Raw genomic sequence first — 23286 nt, 5'->3', positions numbered from 1 at the left:
AGTCATTGGGAAATTATCATGTATATAGATTTAAAGGTGCTGCACAGCACAACGTTCAGTGACAATGATTCTCCTTGTCCTGTCTTCATTGACATACTACTGTACAGCTGCATAATGAACAACACCTACCACTAAGCCTGATTTTCCATCAGACATTTGACTATACAGACAGAATCACTGCGTCAGGTGCTATGCACCTACATAGCCCACAAAAAGTAACTTAGGTGATTAAAAATCTGCATTGTAAAGTACTGTGAGATAGGAGAAACTGGGAATTAATGGACTAGGTTAACATGAATGGGTTCCACCAGGAAAGGCAGTACTGTTCTCTCATGATCTTACGTTCATGAGCCATTGTTGCAATTAACAATTCACTAGTGTACAAGGATTATTGTTGAACTTAGATACTTGGCATACTTATGAGACTGAGGTCCCCTGCAAAATCTAACCAAACATAAGCTGTCAAGAATGAACATCAAGGAAACTGCTTTGCAGGCAGTTCCCATTAATCTAAGTTTAGAATGACCACCGACTGGAAAAAGTGACTTGCAATGCAAGTAGCACACAGAAAGTGAGTAAGATACTTAAAATACCTTAAAAGATAAAAGACTACTTTAAAAAGCATTGCTACCGACTAACAGATAACCCAGACTTGGGCAAATATAAACTTACGCTGACACTATCCCATGCTTTCTACAAGTCAGTCACAGTTGAGCACAGCACAGAGCCCAAGGTAGTAAACCCTGATGAGAAGCAGCAAAGGCATTGTAGACATAATAAAGACACACTGCACACAAGCATTGATCAACGTGGCTATCTTTTTGTTGTTTGTTTGTTCTAAAGTACCTGGACTAAGACCAGGGAAAATGGTGCCAGGTGCAGCACAACTGGCCCAGTGCAGAAGGAAAGAATGATGACAAAAGCAACAAGTTGCTGTAACACTGATACACACTACACGAGCAGAGAGGTACAGACTTGCTCAGCAGAATTCATAATGCAAGTCAGATACTTAAAGACACATTATCACTTATGCACAAAATTAATTTTACAGAGTAGGGGAAAAATTACTTTAAAAAAAGATATTTTGCAGTCTTGGCAACAAGTACTCACGTTCAGCAATTTGCTGCACAGGAAAACCCAGATAGAAGCTGAATTCCACCACGGACAAGTTTCTTAACTGCTCACTGACTTCGGACCCATTTAGAAAACCGTATCTATCTCGGATGGCAAAAATGATGCTCACAGGGCCCTGACGAAATGCAGCCCCAGGCCTACTCAGAGTTATATTCAGTATCTGAAAAGACAAGATTGGAATGCTGTCAGCAAAATCAAATCACTGGCATATCTATTTGTTCCTTGATAGATTTTTTTTTTTTCCTAATGGAGGGGAGAGTATTTTATATCAAAGCAGAGGAACATCGATTCCAGATTGATTTGGCATACTGAGTCTCAAAGAGGCCAAGTTACTCATGCTTCCTCTTTCTAAGGATTATCCTTTCAGGTCATTCATAATCCACAATGATCTGAAAGCTATCATTCAGAAAATGATGGAAAAAATGCCAATATCAAACTCTATGGACAGACAGGAAAATACCATGACAAAGACACAGTATGAAAATAGCTCTTGGTCAAAACCTATTGCAACATGCATACCCAGACCCTACAACTATGCTACCTAAGTACAGAGCAACTGTGTATATACAGACAAACCTATTCCAAGCAGTAATAAACTATTTAAAAAGAAAGTTTGCTAAGTCAATACGCCAATAAATTGTTTTGCATGTTCTGTCTTCATTCTATCTGTATTCTATCTATATTGCTTCACTCAGTTGTACAGTTTTGAGTACGTATCTATGCACTTTACTATATGTACTACATAGTACTTCATGTACTCTAAATTTTGTATCATATTTGCCACTGTGACCATTTTATGGTAGCACCAACAGGCATTTATGGTGCCCATTAAATAGCACTTTTTTTTTTTTTTTAATACTAATTTTAGTATTACAACAAAGCTAGAAAAAAATAAGAATTCAGAGAGAAGAGTGCATTAGTCTCGTAAGTTGAATTATTGACTTGCCAGGGAGTTTTAAGCTCTGCCATGATTCAGTACCCAGCACATACTCAATACATTTCACATATGAAGTTCCAGTAGCAGCTGTCACAGACAGTGGCATCATGTACACTGTAAGTATTTATAGAACTCAGAAGCAACTAGCATGTTTGCTCATATAATGACAGTGTGTGTTTCGGTATTTCGTAATAGGATCCTCTGAGTGGCAACAAGACCTGGAAGGTGTCTTCCAAGAAAAACATACTGCCTGCACCCTATCCTGTAATAATAAAATCCAATGAGAATGTGTTTGAACAGGGTTGGGGCAGCCTTTATGTGGAAGTATAAGCCTGTTTATATTCCTATTATATTCACTAATGCTTCTTGATATGAATCACCACCTTCTTGGATCTTCTTTTCAGTAAGCTTGAAACGAGACTAGTAAGTGGACCCAAATTACTTTGCAGGAAAAAAAAAAAAAAAAAAAAAAAAAAAAAAAAAAAAAGACTATTACAAAGCTTCACTGTTCTACATGATCTAGATAGCAAGGCATCTTGGGATGCCTAACGCATTTTACCAGCTGTGTTAAACAAGACAACTGGAAGTGAGGAGAAAAAGGCAAAGATAAGAAACATTTTTCTTCTTACCTGCACAGTGAAGTTGTAGAACTCCTGGTGTTGCTTGCTCACCTCCATGAATGCCATCGTCAGCCCCTTTTCAATGCGCTGGCTGAAGTCGCAGAACCCAATATCCACATTTCGAGGCACAAACTGAAGCACTGAAGGCAAAGGGTACATGTTATTACTACAGACAAGCACTTCCATGAAAGAGAACTACATGAGCGTGAGAATCCTCGTGCCATAGGGCTAGCACTTTTTAATGGAATTCAGGACATATTCAATGAAAACCTGGGCAGAAACACAGTAGAAATACATTTTGCACTGGTGCAGTAAATTCTCTACTTTCTAGTATCTGTTGCAGCAGCAATTAGATTACCGAACAATACTACTGACAAAATACTCACTGCTTCCTCCTGTATACTGAAAGACCTTTGCTGCATACAAGCTTGCTAAAGGACTGGAGCACTGAACCAACCACACTGAAATCCTTAATTACCCCAGCAGTTCAATGAAAATCTCAAGGAAAATAGTAAAAAATTTCTTTGTAGACTCAAATTTAATATTTAGCTTATCTAAAAGACCACACACTGGATTCATTCGTACACATCAGTATCAGTCTAACACTTTCAAAATACCCAATTAGCAGCCAATCTTTTAGATCTATATAGATATACCTTAACATCTTTCACAGGAAAGAAAGAATGAGCACAGTAGAGAAAGAGTGAGCAGGCATACAGACCTCTATCTATACACACAGCTATCTGCACATTTCCTGATATATTCTTACACAAAGAAATGCTATCAACAGGTCACAGATCCTAATAGTAATATTATACAAAGATCAAGACGAGAAAATACAGCTATCATCTGTTTAACCATGCTAAGCAGTGGAAAAAGATGTCACACACACAGAACTGATGTCTCACAATTCAGATATTAACACAGAAGAAACAGCACATGAAACATACCTGAATAAAAGCAGCTATGTTTGACATCCATGTACTCTATTGCCCATGTACTTAATTCTTGTTACTGTCTCATTTCTCAATCAAACTCCATTATGTGGTTAATATGTTACTTTAGATTATTAGCAGTCATGGACTGCTGCCATACAGCAGCCATGGAAAGCTGAATGCTATATGAGCTTTTGCTCACTGATTCTCCTACACTGAAAATTCTAAAAAGCATAATTTAAGGTAAACATAATTCAAAATGTGAGTCAAGCATTACAAAGTAGCAGCACTGTGATTTTGCAAGTGTTTCCCACGAGCTTTGCTCGTTTCATCTTTGCAAAATGCTACAAGAGAAGTGGAGAGAAGTGGACAGGCAAGGGGCCACTGAAAATAGACTCACTTTGCAGCATGAGAATACTCTTAACACTTAAAGCAATACAAAGAATGCAAACTTTTTTCACTTGTTTCAGCAGCGAACCATCAACTGAAATATGAAGCAAGGAAAAGAGCATACATATTTTGCAATTCACTAAGAAAACTTTCCTGAAAAAACAAACAAACATGAAATGACAGGGTTAATCGTCTACAAATTATTTACAGCAAGTACTTTGTTAACAGCCATGAGTGAATGCTCACAGCAGTGGAACACAGGGTTTTTATTTGATCTCATGTACTTATCACAAAACTCTCCACAAGTGCAGAAGTGTGAATCAGTATGAAGCTACATCTCCTCCTCTTTGTGTCAGGAAGAACTCACCTGTCTGAACCTGGAATCTGTTATCGGGCATGGCGAAAGAAGGATGCAACGAGAGGATCAGGGGGGTCTCACCACGAAGAAGACTGCTGTTCACAAGCACATTTATGACAGCTATTGCCGTGTAAACAAAAGGACCTGATGTCACCAAGAAAGCATATTTTGGGGAAATTTTATAAACCTACAAAAAAAAAAAAAAAGAAAAGAAAAAAAGAAAAAAATCTTCAACGTGAAATTTGGCAACAACACTTGAGACTTACAGAGTCCTGTGCATTTCAAAGCTTAGACTTCAAAATGTAAGAAAATGCAATCTTTATTTTACAGAGATAGAAACACTCACACTGACAGCACTGTGCCTTGCAGCCTCTGGTCCAGTGCATCAGAAAGGCACTTCCCCTGTGCTAACCGCACCCACTGGAAACTCTCCAATGCAACACACCTACCTCCGCACTTCTCCATTTATCACGTCACAGCACAGTGGCACTCCACCTGGTCTGCATTCCCCAGCAGCATGTAAGAGTTCCCATACAAATTGTTACCTACTTACTGAACCATTTGCAGAGCTTCTGCACTTCAGGCCTGTGCTACAAAGCAAACGCATCCTGTAACATTCACATGTGATGTGTGAGAAACAAAATACACATAAACTGTGTTTTATGGATATAATTCTCACACACAAGTATTCTGGAGAATGCTTCTCCCCATTTGCTTTCTTCAACGTAGTTACCTCAATTACAATTTTCCTCCTCCACTTCATCTCCTGACACTGAGACTTCTCAAAAACCCCGAGGAGCTTTAGTCATCATGTAAAAGAAATGAAATTGAAAGTTAAATATGAACCTAGGCAAATGTTTCCAGGCAGAGGCTTTTATGCGTTATTATTCTGTCACCTAAGTAAAAACAAGCTGAAGGCTTTTATTTATTTAAACACACTGCGATGCCTTCTCTCCGTAAGAGAAACTATCTCAATATCAAGGACTCTGATTTCCCCAGCATTATTTTTTTCCTATTTCTTTTACTTCATGGTTTGTTTAATTTGCCCGAGGCAGTCACGCTACAGTATTTTGAGATATCCAACACGATGGCCTCACAAATAAATAATCTAAACCAGCGATGCAAATGTTCTGATAAATGTGCACCTCTTAAATGAATAGATGCTGGCATCTTGCAGGCTTTGCGCTAGTGAAGGGATTTTTCAGACACGCTCAGCTTCAAGATGAGCCTCATGGAAAAGCACAGTGCTACTTAAAGTGTCACCCACATGTTCCTTACTGGTATTTCTGCAATAGTGCACCATAATGATAATTGGTGTTTAGATGAGACAGTAAGCAGCCCTTTCCTGTCCATGTATTTCAAACACCATGTATTTCAAAGAGATCTTCACCAAAAGAAACTACCTAAATAGCAGAAGAAAAAAACAACAACAAAAAACTGTCTTACTCATTATTTCTTCCTTCTTCTTAGGCCACAAATATATGCAGCATCCTGCTTTTATGAATGGATTTAGACCCAGAGAATTCAAATTTGTTTGATATGAGTAATATGCACAGCTCTTTTGAGCTCTTCTTATCTGAAATTTTATCCTTTTATCTCAGGATGAAATGATCTCTGCAGCTTCAGTTTGTCAAATGGAAAACAGCAGTTATAATGGGTAAAACATTGAAAAGAAAAGTTACATTACTTTCACAAAAGACTGCTTAAAAGCAAGAAAAAGAAGAGATAGAATTAAAAATTTTACAGACAATTTGCTGGTGATTTCTGAAGCCATATACACCGAAGAAGAGAGGCCTAGTACAGCATCTCTACAATACTGTTGTCATGGACTATAGTTAGGTATTTCAGACAAGGATGCAAGCCTCTGATAACCAGCTCAGCTGCCTGCACCTCTGACCTGTTCCAGTGCACCACAGATGCACTGTAAGGTAAGCAGCCTACCCCAGAGACTCCTCTGAAATTTTGCATCAACTTCTTCATCTTAACAGCTAACACTCACGCCTCCCTTTTGTGCTCCTTTTTGGGTGAAAGTAATGCTACAAAAATGGAAACTTAAAATAATTTTTTTTTAAGTGTAATCTTAAGGAAGGTAGATTAGAAGCACTGTAGGTGAAAGCAATAGCTATTTCTGTTTGGGATATTGCAGCTTTGTCTTAAGTTACATCTCAACAACTGAATTCAGACACCAGAAGTAATACAGCCATGTTAGCATGATGCTGTTTACAATGTAATTCACATAAAAGTTTGGAAAGTTATCTAGGATGCATAAGCACAGCTCAACTCTTGCTTCACAAGTGAGAACAGCTCCTCTTGGTGCAGCTAAATGGTTCCCAAACCCAGCCAACCATCCAACCCTCTCTTGGAGGTTTCATTTCTACTGCCAGGACAGTGAGATGCTACCAAACTAGCTAGCTGAAGCACCAGTTTTAGAGTACTACCTATTCAAGTACAATTTCTTACATTAAACAGGCACAGATTTCTTACCTTAATGCCTTGAGCCATGAATCTGGAGAAGCACTCAAAACTCAACATGCACAACTGAGCCACCAGCAAAAGCAGAAAGCTTCAGTACAAGTCATTGCACCTTCTCAAGTTTAGCCATTCCCTCTCCTAAAACAGCTAATCCAACCCTGCTGTTTCCAGGATACAGCCTCTCTCATTCAAAGCTAATCTGACAAGAGAGAATGCATCTCGTATGGCACGTTTTTAAGTCCCAGTTTATTAGAGGCTAGAAAAGTATTTGGGGAAAACATCACTGCTTGCTTACTCCATCCCTTATGACTTTCCCTAGGCATTTGCTATAGATTATTGTCAGCTAAACTATTCGATTAGATGCACCTTTGGTACTATCTAATCCATGCCTACATACCACTGTATTATGCTGTGCAAACATCTGGCAGAAGGCATAAAAAAAGGATTTCCTCACCACCACCTTATTAAGCATTCTGTAATGAGTCTACAGGGAGCATTTAACTTCACAAAGATGGGCTACAAAGGCTCACAGGTCTTAAAAATGAAACAGATTCTGCCCCTACACGCAATGGGATCCTAAGGCAACAATTCTTCCCCCATTTTCACACACCTAAATGATAACAGCCACAGTTTCAGCAGCAGTGAGTAGCAATGAATGTTACAGAAGCCAGTGCAAATCCACAAGGTGGCATCTTTGAAAAAAGTATTTAACTGCCAGACAGAGAACTCGTTTCCTTACTTTTGAGGCAGAGGTTTGCAGATTTTGGATCACAGAAACCTACAGGTTAAGGCCAGGTCCAAAATCCCGGATTAAATGCAGCAACAAAGTGACTGTGGCATACATTACACTGCATGATAAAAATCCCTAACAAAGTGAGGCTGACAATAAGCTTTTTTCTGTTTGTATGAACTTAATGGCAGCAGGGCCTTTATAGCAAGTCACTGCCAACACTTTTTTTTTTTTTTTTCCTCTTGCCCCAGTGCAACAAAGCTAAAGTCAACTGAAGATTGTCTAGCAAATCTTACCCAAGTATCCTAAGATTTACATTAGAGAAGGTTGACAAAAAATTGCTCTGGTTCAAAGAATAGGCAAACAATAGGGTCTTATTCTTCTGCAGATGCAATGCATTGAAACCAACTAGAAAGAGAGAATTTAAAAATTTTCAGTTATTCTCACTTTGCTAAGAAGAAAATTGTAAAAAAAAGTTTTTTCATTAGACAGGATTCAAGCCTGCCCCACTTTTTTCCTACTTCATCAGTTCAGAATGTTAGAAATAATAAAGAACCAGAGCCCAAAGTTTTTTTCCCCAACTTTTTTCAGTTGAAAAGTAATTCTCCTTCCAGTATTAAACTTGGATTATATTTAAAGTGAGCAGCAGTTATATCCATCGTTGCCATGGATTTTATTTTTAAAGCTCACGTTACTACCAAGTTAAATTTAACAAGACTGTCTCCTGATTTACTGTGCATTACATCACAACGAGGGAACAACATCTGGGAGCTGTCATAAAAGCCATAGTAAAAAAAAAAAGCAGCTTAAAGAAGTGCACTGCTTCACCGTAACTTCCAAACGCACACTCAGTTCCTGGGTACTCTTGACTAACAAGAGTCATGTCTGCTTGATTAATTTAGTTCAGTAATATGAGACAGTTCTGTGTAAAATTTTGCATTACATCACCATTAAACATGCTGACATAGAAAGCTCCTTATTTATAGTAACCATTTGGTTAGCATTTTACTGTTAGAGTTGAAAACATTATTTTCAGTGCAAAAATACCGATATCCAAGGCATCACAAAGAGAACTCATACGACAGCAGCATTCTAGCATAAAATAAGCATAAGTGACTCCATGGAGATGTTTTCTCCTTTCGATAAAATAGAATTTGCAAAGAATGAAGCTGGACTAACTGCATTATGTATAAAAGCAGTTGCCAGAAAGCAGCCTTAGAGCCAAAACACACTATTGAAAGCTCTGCAAGGCCATAGTGGGCATGAAATGAAAGACTAAAGGGTAAAAATATAAAGAAGAAATATATCAAATGTTTGCTCTACTCAGCCTTCGGGTACTTAGAAATACATTTTATATTACTGGCATTACTATTGCAAGGCATATAAGGTCACTGAAAATCACTGTAGCTTCATCAGCATGAGTTTTTGACTTCTACTTGCCTATGCCAGTTTGCACAAACTGAAGGTGTAAATTCACCATCCAGAATAAAAATATTTAATTTGCAAAAATCCTTAAAGCTTATGGGCAGGTATTGCTAAAAGGAACAAAACTAAACGTAATCTATAGGGGCAGCTCACTGCGGCTGAAGCTTGGCAGAAATTTGTCACACTTTATCTTGACTGAGAAGTAGACAGGCATGTTCTCAAACAACAGACAAGAGCTGTTTAATTACTGAGTGCAGTGGTTGTGGCAGGAGCTGTCAAAAGACCATTTTCCCACAAAGATCAGCAAGTAGGTAAAAGCACTACCATCATGGGCTTCTGTGCACGGAGATATTCAACTTACGTTCAACATTCAAGCTGGCACATGAGTTAACTTTATCATAAAAGTGAAATCAGAGACTCAACAAAAAGTAAGAAAATTAAGCAGGAACCACACAAGAAATAAGGTACCACCTTGGTGCTGGGCTATCACAACCAAATGAACATAGAAATGACACATTGCAAGCACAGATGAACCTGCAACCTACCCCCACAATTCCACTGAAATATTCCATTTTTTCCCCAATATTGAATTACCTGATTACACAACAAATGTAACCCCAAAACACCTCTTTGATCATTTTCCTCTCAGACAGAGGGTTTGAGGAAGAAGTGGATGAATAGAGTATTAAACTTCAACTCAGTGGATACTCACTCCAAGGTTAGGGAACAACACTGAAATGTTGTTCAAAGACAATTCCTTGTCTTTGAACATCAGTGGAGAGGATTTTTATTTTTTTTTTTAAAGCACAAATTCTTTTACCCTATGAGTGGGGGAAGGAGAGGAGGGAAAGAAATCCAGTCACACCTACTTGAAGGCTTAAAAAATAACATCTTATCATTGCACACCTGATTTTTTTTCATCCTGCCTTTCCTGCCAAATCCAGCATTTGGGATTCCACCACTTTCCATGTAAGTGCTGATGACCTCACAAGATAAAATAGGACAAGGTGGTGAAGAATGGTTTGCTTTGTTTAAGGCACTATGCATGTAATCAGCTAGCAGGAGAAATAAAACTCTAATAGGTATTTTAGAAGAGTAAAAGTTTTTCAGCTCATTTTCACTTCACTGGTCAGAGCAGGTGTGGAATAGTGGCAGGGCACTGCTTGATCAGCTATGACAAAAACAAGAAAGGTCTGCCCTAGAAAATAAATTACATTCTAAAAGTATAAAAATTAAATAAAAGTCATACATTAAAAAAAAAAATCTAACATTTAAGTTGGAATAAACCTTTCAGTGCTTGAGCATCATATACATTGTTCTTAAATCACTGTTTTAGCCTGTGAACTAAAACCACTATTGCATTAGAGTGATCAAATAGCACTTGTACACGCTTCATACCACTTACCTCTAGCTCTACTGATCGCCTGAACTGAACTCTGAGCACTTCTCTGATGGATTCACTGACATTTTGTAGAACAGCTCTTCGGGCCAGCACTGGAAATTAATGTCAGTCAGTAAATATACTTTAGCTTCATCTCTTAGGTTTTATTCAAAGCTGCATTTTTCAATTGTGTAATGCATGAAAAAGCAGAGAGTGAGATCAGCTGAGTCAAATGGATAAGACAATAGCAAGGAAACAGTGAAAGTTGTGACTGTATCCTAAAAAGTGACTTAAGGAACTCCAGGTTTGTTTTCTCTCATTTTTGTCCATATCTATTGTCTTTAGTATTCTAGCCAAGCAATCTTCTTAAGAGCCACTCAGGCATTCAAATGGGATCTGAAACTCACAGCACATTCGGTCTGATCCATGCACCACAATGAGCTTGCTGTCATAACACAGCTCAAGTTTTGTAGGCAACGCGTGGAATGCAGATGTGGTCAGAAAAAAGCCACAGAAAATATGCATCTACTTTTCACTTAAATAAAAGTAAACAAACGTGACATTGATTGCTGAAAGGGATATCCACTGAGTAAGAAACTGCTTCAAAAACCCCAAGCCCCTATGGATGTTACGTCTGCTTGAGACTGACTATGGTCAAGGAGACAACTGACAAGTGTCACATTGTCAGTCTGCACTGACTTTTCATCAGTAACTTGCCTACAAAACTAATCAAATTACAAGTGAAAATAAATCTTTGTCCTCACCAGCAGTCAGCTCACCTTCGTATCTGGAGAATAAGAGTATTCTCATTTTGCTTTCCGTATTACAGCAAAGCTTAAGGACAAAACGCGTTGACTACCACAGAGCACGCAGCATTTCTACAGCTGCCCTGGGTTAGTTCTCTGGTAGTGCCTTGTTAAAAAAGCCAAGGAAGTGGGAAAACACCAAAAAAACAAAACCAGATGCTGAGACAATTGGTTCTGAAAAACACTAACGTCACTTTTTCTGGTTAAAACCACACCAAACCTATTAAGTATGGGAGGAGGGAAAATATAAACATAAGCTAGGACAGTAAAATGATAAAAACGGTAACAAAGCCCAAATATTTTTAAAGCCAAATTTCTTCTTTCGTATTAAAACATTACCTCTCATGTGGACTTTATGCAAACAACAGCATCAACTTTAAGGAGAAACTTAGTCAGAACATCTGGCAGAACATTAACAGAATAATGTTCATCTTCCACCAATCAAGGGATAAAGCATCCTGAAATATATGTACTTGTATATATGTATAAAATACACTTGAAAAGGCAGTTTCATTCACTGTGTAATGTCTATGTAATTCACTAGTGTAGTGAACTCTGTATTCACTAGTGTAGTGAATTCTGCTCTTTTCAAGAATAAATGAGAGAGCCATGGCTTTACAGCTGTCTAAATTTTACACTATTTTTCTCTGAAATAGTCAAGTAGCTAATTCAACCCCCGCAGCCTAACTAAGGGCTCACAGTACAGTGGTTTCTGAAAACAGAACCGAACCGCGGGCGATCTCTCACCGGCAGTGACGAGATAAGCATCGGGGATCGCGATGTCGCAGACGTAGGGCTGCCTGGTAGTGCTGGCGGCAGAGGTCAGGACCGTGGCTCTGGGCCGAGCAGTGGTGGTGGGCAGAGGAGGAGAGGAGAAGGTACCAGGGCTGCTGCCCGCAGCAGGCGTGCCATGGCTGCTCGGGGTACTATTGGCAGCAGTTGTGGGGACGGTGCCAGGAGCAGCCGATGTGTTGGTGCTGCCAGCTCCTGCTGGAACGTCGTACCCCGTGGCAGGGAGAGAAGTTGGAGGAAATGGTGTAGGAACGAGCGACGTGATCACAGATGGAGATTGTGTCGGAGAGGGAGTGACGCTGCTGGCATCGACACGTGGTGTCAGGCTGTCAGGGCCTGCAGTCACAAGTGCCGTGGGGTGGGCGCTGCCCTCGCTGTGGGATGTTAAAAGCAGCGTGGCGTTAACTGTAGCACCAGTATCCTCATCAGAAGCTGGAGCAGTTGAGAGCAGAGATGAAGACACATTTAAGACAGGAGTTGTCGGAAAGGGAGTAAACAGAGAGATCAGACTCGTCTCGTCGAGCAGGATGCTGCTGGTCACAGGCTCGGTGTCGGAAGCGGGCAGCACCAGGGTGGGATCCACAGGCTGGAAGGAGGAGGGCGAAGGCTCTAACTGAGAGGTAGCTCCTGTAACAGCTGAGGTAATCACAACTTCGGATCCCGCTACCGATACTGATGGTGCTTCCAGAAACACAGATGAGTCAGAATGCAAACCTGATGATGGCATTATTTCAGGAACGTGTGCACCTGGAGTAGAGGACGCGTTTGAGTAGAAGTATGGTGCTTGTCCGAGAGAGAACAGAGAAACCTCGATGTCACTGGTAGAGCTGACAGCAGTAGCTAAGTCCCAGCTGGAAACATCCTCATAAAGTACTGATGTCCCAGTCAACAAGGTCTGAGGTAAGAGTGTTGATAAATCACTCTGCATGACAGAGTAAGAGTGTAGCATGGCTGATGGCAAAAACGAGTAGCTAGGTTCAATCAGAAATGGTGTTGATAAAAGATTGGATGAAAAATCTGAAACCGTTAAAGATGGTTCTTCCCTTGTAGGTGTCTTGTCAAGCAAAAATCCTGGTTCTGATGGCCTAAGTCCTGGCGAGTCCAGAAAAGTTGTGTGACTGACTGCAGCAGACGCTACCGGCTCACTCGGGGTGACCGCAGTTTCAGACAGCACAGTGATGGCAGCAGGATGGTCTGCACCAGTGCTTGGTGGTGGCAAAACAGTTTCCATAGCAGAGAAGGAAAACTGGGCAGCAGAGATGTCCAGTGACATCTCTCCAGGGAGATGATGGTAGGAAGGAGAACTCGTAGGTATTCTGTCATCAATGGCAGCGCCCACAGTGCTTGATAAAAACACACTCGAATCAGGGATCTCTGCAAATCTTGAAGAAAACGAAACAACTGGTCTTGATGGAAAAGAAGTATCAAAAATCTCAGGTGTAGGCTCATCGAACTCATACCCATCAGCAATTACAGTTGTAAATGGAGCTATTCCTTGAATTTCAGAGGCTTGGACTGACATGGTTTCGATGTAATCACCTGAGCCCACATCGTGTTCTGGAGCGAAGCCTGCCTCTGGCAGAAGTGAAACCGAGTCACAGTTCAAACAAGGACTGTATGATCTCATGAAAGGCACTGGGCTTATGAGCTCACTAATAAGCTCAGGTTGACTTGGTATTTCTGAACCAGCAGGCAAATTTGGTGCTGTACTGGAGAAGTGGTGTGTAAACAAGCTGGCATTAAGAACCGTGCCAGCATCAGCAGAAATGACAGCTGAGTGACCAGGGAAAGGTGCAAGTGGAAGACTGATTGCAAACAAACCAGGCTCAGCACTGGCTGCTGCAGCAGCAGGTGTGGCCCAGGGACTGCTTGGAGCAGGGTAGGTCCTTACACCGAGCACTTCTGTTGCCCGGCTACTCACATCAGTGTAATTGTCACCATTTGGGTCTATACTTTGTGCAGTAGCATCTGCTGCAACATGGCTATCTCTATCCAGCAGCTGGAGATGGACAGGTGGCTCTTGTGAAGTTGCCTCAGAAAGCAGAGATGTTAAACTTCTGTTTACATTTTCCCACACCTCACCCACCTCCTCTAAAGGAATGGGAGTGAAATCAACACCTGTATTTGGAAGGTGCAAGTCCCTGCTTGAACTTAGAATTTCACTATCTGGTACAAAAGGGTTCAATTCTGTGAGCGTGTTACTGTGACTAGGGACAGCACTTAGCGGAGTCTTTTGCTGTGCTGTTTTCAAGATTTCATATGGTATAAAAAAGACAGATAATGAAGGTGTTAGCAACAGAGTTTCTAATGCTTCTCTTGGTGGCTCTACTGTATTAGAGTGATGATCTGGTAAAACTGCAGAAGACTTCAGTGGGGGAGTCCACTGTGCCTTTGGAAATGAGCTAATAAATTCATCGTCACTTAAGAATGCCTCATTGCTTGTTACGGAGACATCTACCAATGGTATACTTCTCCATTCTGAAATCCTGATCGTTTCTTCTCGGTTAAATGAAGTCACATCAAGGGGAGTGGTAACTGATGATAAAACTGTTTGAAGAAAATTACTTTCTTGGGACTCCAAAGTACTTTTTGCTAAGGCCATTTGTGTCCTGCTGCCTGATATGCTTTGGTGCACCTTTGAGTCCATTGAGAAAAAGGAAAAATTTTGCTGCTCCACGAATATCTCATCTAAATAAGGAAGGAGAGAGACAAAAACAAACAAAACAAACACAAGATTAGCACAAGTATTGAAACTGGAATGAGCAAATCTCTGCTATGCAGAACTCAAGGATCAAGTCAGCACAAGAAGTAAGTTCCCCTGTGAAACCCTATTCCCTGGAAATGACCAGGACCACACGGGCTCCTCTCACTCTGCACCTACTTGTCCCTTGACAGCAGCTCCCCAGCAAGCCCACAGAAGGATGGAAAGCAGCTCCCTCTTACCTACACAAGGCTATAGTGTGTGTCAGCTCACAGGCTCCCAAAGTAAACAAACCAGAAAGGGTAACAGGGTACAACACAGAGAAAGACTCTCTGTATCTTTAGGGACCTGGGCTAGGTCTTCTGCTTTCCATTAGCATCACTTCATTTCCTCCAGTGTTATTATTTCTTATTATTAGGCTCACTGGCAGATCTGTTCTATTTCTATAACCAGCTCCTGTCAATATCAGAAATGAGCGACAGGTGCTATTTATGGGATGAAGAGGTGGGTTCCTTTTATGTAAGGCAAGTGTCGACCTGATATCTACTGCAAGTATCTGCTGAGATGAAACATGTCCAGTAGTTAGGTTTACACTGCCTGCCATTCATTTCACTTCTCCCCTCTAAGCAGCCAGCAGCAAATTGCTTTGTTATGCAGCTGCCATCTTCATCTGCATCCTGCTGTAGGAGAACTTTATTTACAGGCCACCTGTAACAGATCTTTCACTGCTCATACTTGTAAGACTGAAGTAGTAATAGCTGAGTTCAAACACCAAGGAGAAAAAGCTGTGAATTCACCAGATACTTTAGGAAGATTCTTGCAAAAATCATGTATCGATACTATTTGCACAACGTGACTGTAATTCCTCCCCACCCAAAAGCATCCTTATATTACTGGGATCTGCATACAGGCCTTTCCAATCATGGCTGTGTTTTGCAAAGGACAGGCTTATTACTGCCTGAGTACTTTTGTGAAATGTCTAGATATGACTGATACACTTCAGAGCTGAACGTTAAAGGAAATCACAGAAAACTTCCTGAGGACATTTTTCTAGGGTACACACAAAGGCTTCATTCTTAGATTAGCTATCCCCAGATCATCCCATTTCCCCAGCATTAGTATTCTCATACTGGAGCATCTATGCAGTGCTACTGGAACCTACTGACAATGTGCACTGAAAAGGCTGGTGGGGGTAGGAATCCCACCCAATTAATCCACCAGTGAACAGTTTAAAATAAAACCCAGCAGACGCCGTTGTAAGTGCCTGATGGTGATACGGCACACTGCTCAAGTGTAGCTACATTAGCAAGCTCGTAGAGGATGCCTTGAACTCCGTAACTCCTGGCAGATCTTTGCAGGAGTAGTTCACCTGTCTGTTACACGCTGCTGCCAATGTAACAGCGCTTTGCAAAAGTGATGAACTGCTGTCACCGTACCTTCCATCCTGGTCTATTTGCTAAATTCCCTGACAATTTTTCAAGCACTGACATACTGACCTGGTAAGTTTTGAAGCTACTGATCTGGAAAGCACGATTATAAAAATCAATGCACAGAACTAATACCACTAATCACTGCTAATCGAAGATGAGCCATGCGATAACATACTTTATTTTACAGATCACATGCACAGCATTTTGCAGCATAAAAGACTCTCTCAGGTAGTCCTGATCAATTTTTAACTCCTGAAACTCACTGGAGGCACTGGTAGATTTATGATCTTTGTGGTGTGATGATAAGATATGCTGCCTTACAATGCTCAAGGAGGAGGAAGAGGAGGAGGAAAAGGAGGAGAAAGGGGAAGAGGTCAACCACTGGAACACAAACAGTGCAGCCACCCTGCAACAATGGCTTTTGCAAGCAGTTACTGTGAGTGACAGAAATTGTAGCTCCCATCAAGAACAGGACTGAAACACAGACCCTGAGCAGGTGTTCGTGATGCCAGTCCCGCTTGCTGACAAAGTTATTCTGCGTTTTCTCCTCGTTAAAGCCTTCCCTAACCTCACTCCTTCCTTTGACTCGGGCTTCCAGCCTTTAGTTTTTCCTTTGTGACATTTTGAGTAAGCAGGGAGTTACTAAAGGAAAAGAATTACAAGACCATGAAACACACTGTCAGAATGAATCACTTCTCTCCCAGTATGCATGCAGTGCGTAAAGGCACACCACAAATCCTTTTAGCTGGCTCTGTAAAACACTGCCCATTTTTGCCACACTTCGGACACCCAGTGCTTGCTTAAATGAATTCCAAATTATAGACAAGTGCACTGATAAAGTTCTCATTGCTCATCGTGGCTTCATGCTGCAATTCCCAGCATCAATTCCACAAGAGTTGTGTCAGTTTCAATACAGTAAGAACAGTAAATGTGGAATCACCGTACAGGACAGTTAATGTGGCTGGCAAAGATGTCCACTTTCTGATTAGTAAGTACACTTCTGATCGCGTATCTGCACAAATCCTTGACCCAAAGCTAGAGGTGATGATACAGAAGTTGATTCTAAAGACAAAACAATTGCACTGCTTATACATGCCCACGGCTATGCATCTTTATCTTCCTTCACACACAGAGAACTCCTGTTATCTTTGTTCAGTTTGACAGAGGGATCATCATAAGGCAAAATCCTGCTGGAAGAGACCACACGTCACAAAGACGTTCTGTAGGGTTAGTTTCACTGCTATTACAATTCAACAGACATGCATAAGGCAAAGGCCATTTTGGTTTTAAGTTCATTCTGCCTTTGCACTTAGATTTTTGTTGAAAATCTGTTAATATATGTTTCCTTCAAAGAATAATAGGTAGGAAAAAAAATCAGAATTATTTATTTAGTTAAGGAAAACAGTAAAACACTACTCCCAAAACACTCTAGGACTCAGAAAAGTCACAAGCAACAAGACCAGGTAAGAGCACTGATTGCTTGAGATGAGCAGAGCGCAAGAAGCTCACTCATGCACACAGGATTTCGAAACAAAAACTTGCTGGCAAGTTTGCAAGCCAACGTACCACATTATTCGCTTTGCCTGGCTTGTTAGAAGCGGGGAGTATTAATGACATGCCATTAATAATACAAATTATTGTTTTCTGCTGTCTCCAGAATAAGAGCGTACTACTTGAATGCTGCTCGTCAGCGCCGCGCGCGCCACTCCCGGCGAGCAGATGGGGCGTGCAGCAGATGTGCCAGGGAGCAGCCAGACAGCGCACAAAGAGCAGCAGCAAAACACGCTGAAGGAGGTGAAGATGTGCTGCATGGCAATCACATCCTCTTCGCTGCAAAGCAGCTGATCCGGCTACGCCATGGGACAAAGAAGCAGACAGGCTGCACATGTTGTGGTGCGTTTTAATGCCACGGCTGCACAAAGCTATTGATTAGCAGCAACGCCGACTTGTTTGCTTGCGCAGCTGTTGGTGTGGGGTGACAGATTCACCAGCCAGCAACTGCACTGCCACTGAGCGAGGCAACGGTGACAGGGTGACAGCCAGGCAAGCCACGCTCCACAAAGCTCTACAAACACTACGGCAAAGAGAAAGAAAGGAGAGCACTTGTGGAAGTGGCCACATGAGCCACAGATGGCACCAGGACAATGCCTCAGCTCAGACAAAGAAATTCAGGCACCGGGAGGAGCGGCAGCAAAAGCAGCATGCTAAATGTGCCTGGGGTGGTGAACTCCGCAGCTTCTGCTGCCCACAAAAACAGGTGAAAGTTTAAACACAACACAAGCACTGAAACCTGTCACTGAACTCAATGAGCCCCAAAGATGCATTACAGAAGCACGGCTGCTCACAGTAACATCAGCTGAGACTTGTGAATTTGCAAATGCCATAATACCAGCAGAGAAATTCCCCATGACTGTAGCAAAGGACTGCTGCAGTCCGTAGACTGCTTTGGTGACAAGCTACATCGTGACCTGAGATTGCCAGAAAACCATGTGCAGGTATCACCCAGGAACTAGGCCAGTCATTTTTCAAGGAAGCAATTAGAGAAACACAGTTTTTATTCACTCTGCAGTTGCAGTTCTGGAGAATAATATTGCTCTATACCCAACAATAAAGTAAAAAAATGATGTTCTGCATTTGCATATAAATATATATAAATACATGTAAATATATATTTATGCATACACCCTTAATAAATACAGGATCCAAGATGTAATCTCAGCTCTGCCACTGATTTCTCTTGCAACTTCAAGAAAGTCACATCACTTTTCTGCACTCTGCTAGCAGAATGTGGTAGTTGTAACTATCACAACTACTGCCACCGATTAAAAGCAGCTAGTGTCCAGTCTTACAAAACTATTAAATTATAAATGATAGATGCAGACATCAAAAAAAATGAATACAGATAAGTCTTTACTTGTCATAAAATTAAGATTTGTGAATAGAAAAAATAGCTCCATTATGCTGAGAAATTATGTAATGGCTATATAAAGTCTGAAAATACTAGAAAGTGCCAGAAAATTAGTTAAAAATATAAATCACTTTCAGAAAATGATCTTCTGCATATAAACACAGTGATCTACATCATTACATTTTAGTGTCTTTATTTTTAAGGAGAAAAGCTGTTCTTTTACTGCTACCCATTGTTTAGACAGAGGCATTGTAGGTAGAGCAGCAACCCAAGCTACAGATGTTCCAAGTACGATGAAGAAATTCCTATTAACTGACTAGATAACAGCGGTTTCCAAACTATTAAAATTTAAGCTATTAACTCACTAGTAATTTTCATCACATGAAATGGCTCCCTGACTATGGGGTAGAATAGCACATCATATTTCAAAGACAGTTTCAACAATTTTTTTTTGCCATCCACCACTATTCATCTTTTTGTTTGAGAACCGGAAAATAAGAAATTGAAGTAACAGAATGTAGCGTGGGACGAGACCACCCAAGGGTAAAGAGAACGATAGGCACAAATAGATCTGTAAAAATCATAAACTATTCCTCATATGGCTTAACACTTAATAACTTTCTGACTTATTTAACAGCATTTATTTCGGCTTCAGTCAAAAAAAAAAAAAAAAGCATTGTATGCATTAGGTCATTGCAAAAAATACCCACAGCTCTCTTGTGTAAGCCTGTGACTAATTTCTTAGGTGTCTGGCTTGTAGGAAAATACCAGTCAGAGTATTTGCAGCTGAAAAGCCATCTCATTTCTTCTCTGGGAGGCATTCAACAGGGATTGAACAATCACAATAATTACCCCAGCACACAACAGCCGGGGAGAGGACAGGGCTGGGAGTCCAGTACCACAGTGGGGCTCTCAGCAGCTTTTGGAAGATGCTGCTCCTGGACCAGGTGCTGCACGTGTGCAATGCTCCCTCCGGATAACACAACTCGGATGCACAAGGGACAAACAGCACGTGGAGGCCTAACAGCTATTAGTCAGAGATCTCAGAGATGTTCGGTTTCATACTGTGGAAGATCCAGAGCATCTCTCATTGTTTAACACGTGTGTTTGTGAATTTTAAGTTGCTTTTACTACCTGAAAGACTTAAAAAGACAGAAAGTAAAGAAAAAAAATATTTAAGTCACAGCAGTCTTGCACATTGCAATAAGGTGGAAGGAAAATTCCACAACAAATGGAAAAGGCTGCATTAAGAGAAAAATGATACGGCTACTAGGAAGCCCACAAAGCGGGCACCTACTTACGTGCTCACTCACTTTTGCACACCAGGTTTCAATACACAGCCAAAAAAGAAGAGGAACATCTTGAAGTCGTTCTTTATCCACATGCAAACAGATGTGGCTCAGCTGCTACCCAGGTGCAGGTTTACAAGAAGTTCCCCCTCCTGCACAGCAAACGAACACAAGTTTCCACCTCTACACAAAGAGAAAAGATGTGCCATAGCACAAAGGGAAGTGGCAAAGACAAACGCTTGCTTGCCAGCAGAGTTTGGTGAAGACTTTGTAAAAGAAGAGGGTTAGTAGAACATGGTCTAACTGCATTTCATACCCCTCTGGGTCAAAAATCACATCAAGGCACTCCGCGTCAGGTATTACGTTAAAAAACAGACCGCAGTACAAAATGAATGCATCAATGAACCTCTATCAGTCACTTTATCTTCCCTATCCAACATTAAAAGAAAATTCCTTTACCATGCTTTTGCTGATAGCCATCACCCTAAAGTGGAATAGGCAGGCTGGGATCCCAATTTTCACTGAACAACTTATTAGAAAATTTACAGTCTGTTCTGACCCAGGAATCTTCCAAACATATCCACTGTTGAGGCAGAAGAGGACCCTTTAGTAGCTTACAGTAACTGGTAGATCAAAATAATAATAGTAATAATAATAAAGTCTTAATCTAATACCACTGTGACACATTGTTTTGCACAGAAAAACCTTGCGACTCAAGAGTTTTTCATAAACTAAAAGATAGCAACACACCAGCAGACAGCACTAGAGACAGGAGAGCGCACAGAGGGGGGCCATAGCAAACACCCCCACCCCACCCCATACACACAACCACACAGCAAGAACCAGTCTGCTTGCCTTTGAAAAAACTCTGCCTGATAACAAGTGGGCTGGGAACAAAACCTGTTTACAGAACAGCTTTTTGCCACTACAAGATACGTGCAATCCCAAACATACAAGAAACCCTCACTCATGGAACCGCGTAAAGCTTCCAGAGCATCAAGATGCCTCCAGTTCAGGGTCACTCCTTCACACTGAGGGTGAGAAAACAAATCTAGCCACGCCAATTCAAACATTTTGGGGGAAGAAAAAGAGGAGAGATGATGTCAAACACAGGAGCCTCCTGTGGCTACGATGCATTCCTACAGGCCAGCACCCACAAGAGGGGAACACAACAGCTTCGTGCAGAGCTCCGTGCTCTAATGCGGCCGGCTGGCCGTGCACGCACACAAAGCTGCAAATCAAATCACAGCTGAAAGTCGAGCTAGTGCTGGGAGCATTCACGCTTTTCTGGCATTCAGTTGTACGTGACATCATCATGTGGGAAGCCATATGTCAGGGATAAAGTACACACAAACTTGAATTGGCTTTGCAAATGTTAATTCTAAGAAAAACACTCGCCAGATATGCTCACCATGGTCATTTTTTTTTTTATGTAAAAAAAAAAAAAAAAAAAAAAAAGTAAAAGCTTTCTTCCTCTACTCTTCCCCCATCCCACTTTATATATATATATACACATATATATAATTTTAATTCGCTTTCTGCAAAGTAAGTTGATTTCTCATCTCTGAAGAGCCTGTGTCAGATTTTACACAACCAAACGACTACTGAAAAGCTTTCTGTTTAGGCTAAAGACTACAGCACCCTTCAAAATGCAAATACTGGAAGCTTTTGAAAAGACCAATTAAATTTATATTAGCCTCTCTTTTTACAGATGACACTTCTCACTGAGCATTTCTTTGCACCTAATGCATATAAATGCTTTTAGGAAAAGCTGTCCTTAAAACAAAGTAATTTTTATTTCTTCAGTTGTGTGACCACTATAAAAATCCCTGAAAGAAATAAAACAACGGAAAGCCTGAAGTCAAGCACAACTTTTTAATTAAAACAGAGCCTATGCTGTATCCTAGTAACCCAGTTATCCACAGGGACTCTCTTCATTGACATATATTCTTAACTGGGCCGTGCTGACAAAGGAAATGTATACCCTTGACTGCGCTTTAAGTTGTTCAGGTCAGTGGGGTCGTTGCTTGTGTACCGTGTTGCTGCTCCAGATTTATATTAGTTGACAACCCAGCCTGCAATACCTAAAACCACTTCCTTTCACAGGCTAATTCAGAAGAAGGATGGGATATGAAGCATGATGAAAAAGCTGAAAAGATAGGATTTTCAACCAACTTCACTCTGTATTGAATTCAAAACTACAAACATCATTGCTCCTGGCCCAGATCATGGCAATACATCTGTAGATGCTCCATTTTGCAATCAGTTGTATGTGCATAAGTAAATAATACTGGTAAGCTCTTCCACAGTCAGATATGAAGGCATTTAGTAGCTGTACTCAGCATTTGACAGCATGCAAATCAGGTTACACAAGAAAGAATCCTGTCAAGACACTTCACACAAAAAAGGAGATGATAAAAAGCTGGGAAAGAGCAAAACAGTCCCAGTTACCAAGAAGCCTTTGGGGCTGAAAATAAGTGCTCACTGCGAGCTGTAAACGTGGAAAGAAAAGGGATGTGCAAATAGATGGAGCAGAAGTCTGAGAAGTAGTCACTTTAAGTACAAGTCTGAAGTAAGTTTATTTAAGATTGTCTCCATAGCCTGCAAGGGTCAATGGGCCTGAGACCACTTGGAAAATGAGAAGCCTCCCCCTCCCGCCCCCCAAAAATGTCAAAAACTTCAACCCTATAAATACATAGCAAGTTTATGTGTTCACTGCACAGTGTCAAAGGTCAAACATTTGCTGTAGTTCATACCCAAAGAACTTTTAAACGTTACTTTCCTTGAAAAATCATTAGGGAAGAGGGAAAAGGTAACAAGTACTATTTCAAACAATAAAAAAAAAAAAAAAAAAAAAAAAAAAAACACACACTTTTCTGCTCCTTCCTAACAGGCTGTTAGGTTTATGTATTGAGTGCTCAACACTTTAAAGCCACAGCAGCTATCTTTGTTGGAGATCCTGAAACCGCCCTAGATTT

General features: G+C 40.8%; 1 protein-coding gene across 1 annotated transcript in view; it reads right to left on the bottom strand.

The window, feature by feature from the left end:
- KIAA1549 (KIAA1549 ortholog) overlaps positions 1-16124 on the bottom strand; it is a 75998-nt gene extending 59874 nt beyond the window's left edge. The window contains exons 1-6 of the mRNA XM_032182895.1: positions 16118-16124; positions 11936-14668; positions 10407-10495; positions 4384-4561; positions 2701-2831; positions 1111-1294 (exon numbers count right to left, since the gene is read on the bottom strand). Of these exons, the coding sequence (XP_032038786.1) occupies positions 1111-1294; positions 2701-2831; positions 4384-4561; positions 10407-10495; positions 11936-14668; positions 16118-16124 (3322 nt within the window). The remainder of the gene's footprint in view (positions 1-1110; positions 1295-2700; positions 2832-4383; positions 4562-10406; positions 10496-11935; positions 14669-16117) is intronic.
- Between the last annotated feature and the right edge of the window lie 7162 nt (positions 16125-23286).

Source organism: Aythya fuligula, chromosome 1 (genome assembly GCF_009819795.1).
Source record: "Aythya fuligula isolate bAytFul2 chromosome 1, bAytFul2.pri, whole genome shotgun sequence".
NCBI classification, from domain to species: domain Eukaryota; kingdom Metazoa; phylum Chordata; class Aves; order Anseriformes; family Anatidae; genus Aythya; species Aythya fuligula.
This window is presented reverse-complemented; position numbering and strand designations above follow the sequence as displayed.